The sequence below is a fragment of the Leptinotarsa decemlineata genome, unplaced genomic scaffold (genome assembly GCF_025532065.1).
Source record: "Leptinotarsa decemlineata unplaced genomic scaffold, Ldec_3_MD MMD2_tig00026314_RagTag_RagTag, whole genome shotgun sequence".
Lineage (NCBI taxonomy): Eukaryota > Metazoa > Arthropoda > Insecta > Coleoptera > Chrysomelidae > Leptinotarsa > Leptinotarsa decemlineata.
The window spans coordinates 3,586,986-3,594,714 of record NW_027412684.1 but is presented as its reverse complement, the minus strand read 5'-3'; the positions used below and the strand labels follow the sequence as shown (position 1 = coordinate 3,594,714).

Here is a 7,729-nt window from a genome sequence, read left to right as displayed (position 1 = left end):
GCTGAAAAGTTCATAGGCTTACATATAAAACAATTTTTTATATAATTTGTTTTATTAAATAGTTCGATATTATGTTCGAGAGTTCCCAATAAATTCTACCTCAAGCTTAGCCAACGTTATAACATTAAATACCTCTTCTTTTCCAGGTTTAATACCCATTTTAGATGAAGCCGGAATTGGTTGATAGATCCAGATGTCAAGTCAAATTTTCATATCGTGAAAGAAACGAAGAAGACTTGTACAAACGTGTAGGATTAAGAATTAGGATTCATTTTCTTGCCCAGAGAAAATCTGTTGAAAATTTCTCAAATAACACTTCTTCAAAAACTGAAAATGGCAGAAGCAATGAAACAAACTGTTGCAACAATGCTGAAAGGAATAGAAAGGTATGCTTTTTTTGAGTCTGTTCATGAGCTTATTCTATTCCTTCCCAAGTTAGTTTTGAGGGAATTCAATTCCCCTTCATTCTTTTTTTTTAATTTTAATAGTGAAATTCATTAATCGTCAATAGTAAGTTGAAAGTGGGAAATTTTCCTTTGCTGATCTGTTGAAAATGTTTGAATCACCATTAAACTTCATTTAATTTTGATTCTTGTATTTACTATTTTGAAAAGTATTCTTCACCTCCATGTAAAATTTGATTTACATTATTTTCAGATATAACCCTGACAACTTACCCACCTTAGAGCGGTATGTAGAAGTTCAATCCAGAGAAAATTCCTATGATTTGGAAGCCAATTTAGCTGTGCTCAAATTATACCAATTCAATCCACACAGTTTCAATATTGACATCACTTGTCAGATTCTTTTGAAGGCGCTAACCAACTTACCACACACTGACTTCATTTTGTGCAAATGTCTCCTCTACGAAAAACAGGTAGGTGATTTATTAATAATTAATTGTGCAAAATATGATATTGAAAGTTCACATTCGAGTATGGCAATATGTTTTTCCCAAAAATAAATCTCTTCTAAAAATATACCCCTTTTGATTTAAATACCTTATAAAGTTTTGAAACTGAAGTTTGCAAATATCTACCTTGTAGAATTTTAAACCCCAGTGAATAATATAAGTCAATGCTGGGTTTCAACAACAGTTTAATCCCAGTATTGAAAATATTCAAGTTCATTTTCAGTAATCCCTTACAACTTCAACCTAATCCATTTAACGATATTGCAATTTAAACGAAGCTAAAAATTCAGTCCTTAGTACTCTTACATAGTAATCATACAATATTTTAATTTGAACTGAAGTGAGGAAAATTTAAAAAGTTACTAATTCCCAAATAATTTTTACATTCTGAAGTTGAAATCATGGTTTCGGAAGGCTTTTTGAAATATAAAAAAGCTATGTTATATGACTCTCAAATCGTCTTTGAATGACATGCTGGAACAAATCATTCTATTACCCAATTCCAGTTGCATAAGGAGTTACTCAAGATACTACTTTACAACTGATCTAAAGATCTCAAAAATGTCAGGGTTTATGAGGCAAGTGTAACTGCAGATGACAAAAACTATTCTAGTGAAAGGTAAAAATGAAAATCACATGACACAACACTCCGAGCAAGTTCTAGCTTAATCTGGTTTATTGCAAATATACTCTTGCTAAATTAAAAAAAAAACAATATATAACGGCAACAAACAAGACCAATACAGAAGAAAAGTAGCTAAAATTTCTTGAGAAATATACACACTCAAAATTGAATTGGAAGACATATATGAGCAGTTCAAGTAAGAAGCTTAATTCTGTTTAAAATCTGTTTTTCCGTTAATCAGCTGTCGCCCCCATACGAACGACAACTCTCAGAAGTTGAGAAACTTTTGCAAGCTAAGGACTAACGAGGTCTTGCCTTTTAACGTGTGATTCCTAACATGGTTGCAGAATCATTCCAACTTCAACCAGATAAATTATCTCGAGAAAAATATCTGGTCGAGGCGGGAATCGAAACCACGGTCTCCCGATCGTGAGCCGGGCGCACTACCACCGCGGCCAATTCCACAACTTTCAGCAATGTTTACTTAATGTTTACTTAAAAATATCTGATAAAAAAGACCAAGGAATTCTATTTTGATAAGGAACTTAAATATAAATCACACACTGAGTATATTACAGCTAAAACATTCAACATGTCAGGTCCCATTTATAGAGCTGAATAAAGCTTTGATTTGAATACTCTTATTATACTGTTCATTGATTAGGTCTTGGTTAGAGTATGGTTCAATCATCTGGAGTCCCTATTATGGAAATAATAAGTTTTTAGAGCGGCTCAGGTATTAATGCTGATAAGATGTTAAATTATGACCATTCTTGTACATGTATATGCATAGTTCATAAATATAAATACCCGTCACAGTGAGTATTTTGAGTTCTTTGAAAATGTTTCTGTAAGATTGCCTTCATCCTATGTGAGCAATAGTTCTGATGGCATATTTCTGTAGTGTAAAAACCGTCACTGCAGATGATTCAGTGCCACAGTACAGATTCAACAAAACCGGTTTACTGCAATGGTTTGACATGAACCTCAGTTCATAGCAATTTCAATGTGAGGGATTCACGGGATCGTGTAGTCAAGTGTAAAGCATAGCATCTTTGCTGCTGGGCAAGATTCAACAAGCAACTTCTCGTTTTCATAAATGCTAAAATTGTCATGAGCAGAATTCAGTGAGATTTTCATTAATGATGTTTTTGTGATATTCAGTGATAAATGATTTTTTTTGCACATGTTACTACCTACTCGTAGACATTCTCTCTTTTTTCTGCAAGTGCTATTGCATTGTTCTCCTTGATGAACTATATGTATTTCTGTGTGACTATTTATGAATTGCAGCAGGTCATTCGCATTAAAAACATTGAAAAATGCAAAAAGAAATTATCAGAATTGGATTGGACAACATTACTTGAAAATCTTGATCCCTGTACAGTCTACACATGCTACCATGATGCATTTCTGACAATATATGAATCATGTTTTCCTATAAAAGAAAAGACAAATAAAAGAACAACAAAATCGTCAAAATGGTACACTGAAGAACTGAAAAAGATGAAAAATAGATTGGATGCCTTAGACACAATAAGGAAAGTAAGATCAGATGAAACATCAGAAAGAGCTTATGTTCAGTACAAATACGATTATAATAGAAACATAATAGAAATAAAAAAGAGGTATAATGAAGAGTACATTGCACAGGCTGTCGACAAAACTAAAGCAATATGGAATATTATTAAGTCTGAAACAGCACCGAATATTACAAAAATCAACAAATCTAAACTCATGGCTGATGAGTTAAACGACTATTTTGCAATGGTAGGATCAGAAACAGCAAATAAAATAGGAAAAATTAATGTTCCCGCTATTGAAATGCTGAGAAATAATAATATAGATAATGTCCGATCAATCTATTTTTCTGAAGCGGATGAAAAAGAAATTAAACAAATTTTAAATGAAATTAAACGTAAACGAACTGAAGATATATTTGGAATTTCAACCACAATTTTGAAGGACTTAGGTGATGTAATAGCGCAACCTATTGCATTAATAATCAATAAATGCATAAACGAAGGGGTGTTTCCAGATGAACTAAAGCATGCAAAAGTTATACCAGTTTTTAAAAAAGGGGAAGATATTCCAAATAACTTTATACCCATTTCAATTCTACCAGTAATATCAAAGATTTTCGAAATGGTAATCAAAAAGAGATTAGTCCAGTTCTTTGACAGTTCAGCATTTTTCAACAGCTCTCAGCATGGATATCAGCAAGGAAAATCTACAATGACAGCAATGATAGAGATTATTCAAAAAATCATAGATGCCATTGATAATCAAGAGGACTCCCAGATATTTAGCTGTGACTTGAGTAAAGCTTTCGATACTGTTGACCATGAAATACTGTTAGAGAAATTATCATATTATGGAGTAAGAGGAAATTCGTATAAACTGCTCAAGTCATACCTGTCAAATCGGTTTCAATCGACATGGTGGAAAAATTCACTATCTCAGACAATTCCGGTAACTCAAGGAGTGCCCCAAGGTTCTATTTTAGGGCCAATTCTTTTTATCATCTACACAAACGATCTTCTCGAAAATATCAAGGTTTATGCATCAAGTGCATATGCAGATGATACAACTTTTCTAGTTAAAGGCAAAGATGAAGGTGACATAAGACAACAGACAGAACAAGTTCTAGCCGAAGCAGATATTTGGTTTACGGCAAATATACTCCTGGTAAACAAAGAAAAAACTCAAAGGCTAATGATGTCAAGCAAACACAATACAGAGGAAAAATCACTAAAATTCCTTGGAATACATCTGGACTCAAAACTAAATTGGAAGGTACAAATAAGCAAAATGAGTAAGAAGCTTAATTCAGCAATATATTGTATAAGGAGAATGAAAACAATTTCAACACATCAAGCGGCTAAAATAACCTATTTTTCAAACTTTCACAGCATAGCAACTTACGGAATCCTTTTGTGGGGCACAAGTTCTGATTCAAACAAGATATTTGTTCAGCAAAAAAAAGCCATCAGAATTCTATGCGGACTTGCATATAGAGATAGCTGCAAAGAGGCTTTTAGTCAACATAGAATCCTCACCATTCCCAGTGCATATATATATATATAGTTGTCTAAAATTTGTTCACGCAAATCCAGAGATGTTCTCAAAAAATGTACTCATTCCTGTGATACCAGAAATAAAGATTTACTGCAAGTTCCTCTTCATCGATTGAAGAAAACACAGCAAGGATGCGATTATTGGGGCGCAAAATTATATAATAAAATTCCAGACTTTGCAAAAAAGAAACACTCGAATGAATTCTCCATCTGGCTGAAAAATGTCCTAATAGAAAAATGTTTCTATTCAATAGAAGACTTTATAAATGAATAATACATGTACTACATCTCTTGTAGGTTTACATGTGCATGATAATTTTGTATATATTTATTTTATTTTGATCTGTGCATCTCTGTGTATATGTATTTTAATTTTAATACTAAGGAAATAACGACGTTGTAATGTTTCATTTACAATGAATACATTGATTGATTGATATATGAGAAACAGTAAGGGGCCAAGAATTGAGCCTTGTGGAACACCCTGTTCAATATTTGTTGGCTGACACAGTTTTTCGAATCACTACTTCTTTGGTTCGTGTCCTGCAAATAAGATTTCATTAATTTCAATTCGGTTCCCCTCACGCCATATCATTCCATTTTCTGAAGTAGTACATGATTTACACTATCGAAGATTCTGGAGAAGTCAATAAATAAATGCTTAGTTTGCCATCAAGAGCATTTATGACATGTTCGTGGAATTCATACAGTGCTGTTTCAGTACTTTTGTTTTGGGTGAAACCATGCTGATTTGGTGAAAATTGTTCATTAGCAAAAAAACTAGAAACTGAACGAGGCGATTCTATACATTCCTATAATAGGCATTTCTATAAATCGCAAAAAATCATCCAGATAATACTATCTGTCAATTTATGAACTGACATTGATTCTGGGGTAATAAAAGGTGATACCACTAATGATCCTTTGTAAGAACATATTAGGCGACCTTCATAAAAATCATCTTTATAAACTGGTATGGCTAAGAGATGTTTTTGTTTTCTGTTTTTTTTTTAATAATGTTCAAATTTAAGAAAACATTGAAATCACTTTTTTGAACTTTAACACAGCATTCATTTGAAAGCCAGTAGAAATTCATTACTGAGTACTCTGTATATGTTTATATAATAATGATTATATGTCTTTATGTTCTTTTATTTTCAATAGAAGTTGTTTTTGTCCAGCTTTGTACTATTATTTATTGAAGAAGACTATTAATTATTGACTACAGTTTAGCTGCAAAAATATCACAAAATTCTCCTCGAATATAGAAAGATAAAATGAACTTTCCATTTTGATTTATTGATTGAAAATATTTGCCACATCTTAATTTCAAAGAGCCGAATATACATTTTCTTCTTACACATTGAAAATTCGGAAAATATCTTTCAAAGTCTCTGAAATCTTTCTTTGTCAAGAATGAATAAACAAACATAAAGTGGAATTTGAAGATGATTTTTTCTTCATTGCAAATTCGCTTCTTGATTGTAATGTTTTATAAAGGGGGAAAACGTTGAAGATTGCTTTCGAAACCAGAATTTATTCAAAACATCTAAACACTAAATTGAAAGGGTTATATTTTTAGAAGGGATTGATGTTTGGGAAAAAAAGTGTTTGGCTTTCTACTACTTCATCTTGATATAAAAAATGTGAGAATCTTCCAATAAAAAAGGAAGGAAGCAATAAATTTCAAAAGAAGTCACTCTATACATAGATGTGTAGATCATGCAAAGTAGTAACTTTATTATGTTTCAGTTATCAAAGGAACCCATCAACCAAATCATCTACTTGGCTGACATTCTGGAACAGTGTGATTTTCAAGTTTTCTGGACAAGGATTCATAGCCTGCCAGAGCTCACTCAATCAATTGCTGGGTTCGTTGATTCTATCCGGAAATTCATTTGCCATGTGGTTGGAATAACATACCAGACTATCGAAAGAAATCATCTAGCTCAGCTTCTAGGAGATGTAGATGATATTGTTTTGAAGTTATGGGTAAAAAAATATGGGTGGAAAGAAATTGACAACAATTTAATTTTCATCGCGAACCAAGATGAAAACATCAAAACCAAGAATATCAATGAAAAAATTGATTTTGAGAGTGTTGGTGCTATTATGGCATCTTGTCATTGAATAAATTGATTTTTTTACCAAATGAATGTTTTAATTTATACTCCAGATCTTGGTATGACTACTTAATGTATCATTTTCAAAATTACTAGTATTATCAGAATCTTTTTATACCAAAATATTTAACCAACCTTTAAACTTTAAAGTATATCTCTCTTTGTTTTTGGGAAAAAAAGGTTTTGACTTTCTACTCCTCCATCTTTATACAAAAACATTTGGGAATCTTTCAATGAAAGTTAGAAAACAATTATATTAAAACAAACTCTCAACAAAGATGTGTATATCATGCAAAGAAGTAATTTTTAGACACAAACTGGAAGAAAAAGCCCTCCTGAAACAGCTATTTTCATATAAACATTGAATTATACAAAAAATCTTTCGAAACAAATACTTTCATATGAACACTTAATTTCACAAAACACACTTTTTCTATTCCATTTGTACTCCAAACATTCTTTATGGAACTGAATCAGATATCATTCACAGGATTGCTAACAATATAGTATATCAAACAGGTGAAATTTCCCTTGCATGGAGCACTGTCGTCCTCAATGGTGGACATCCGATGTTTTCAAATAAGACCCTTGCCTTATTGCCTCTTCAGCACCAGTCTGTTTCACATATCATTATGAAATGTATTCACTGAGATTTAGAGGTACTTTTCTTTCTTGGGTCAAATTATTTCTAATATTGGAATGTAGGCTTTCACAGCTGGCGTCAATGTTTTGGTTATAATCTTCAAACGTTCCAAAACCCGGAAACTAACCAAAACAAGTTTGATCTCTTGAAAGATCATGTATAAGTCAATAAATTCCAATCTCGGTCATTTGATATAGATCTAGGAGTCCCTCTTTAACCATCTCATGTATTTATTATTCATGGATGATGTACCGAACCTTACAACACAGATTATGTTCAAGATAAACTCAGTTCATGAATTGGTGTAGAAATTATTATATTGTTAAACTAGGAAAGAAGTGCAATTTC

General features: G+C 32.1%; 1 protein-coding gene across 1 annotated transcript; it reads left to right on the top strand.

Annotated features, from left to right (window-relative positions):
• The first annotated feature begins 224 nt into the window (after positions 1 to 224).
• eIF3k (eukaryotic translation initiation factor 3 subunit k) lies at positions 225 to 6,767 on the top strand. The gene is made up of 3 exons (XM_023173783.2): positions 225 to 386; positions 658 to 877; positions 6,368 to 6,767. The coding sequence occupies exons 1-3, from the start codon at positions 334 to 336 to the stop codon at positions 6,743 to 6,745; spliced, it is 651 nt and encodes a 216-aa protein (XP_023029551.1). The 5' UTR covers positions 225 to 333; the 3' UTR covers positions 6,746 to 6,767.
• Positions 6,768 to 7,729: the final 962 nt, after the last annotated feature.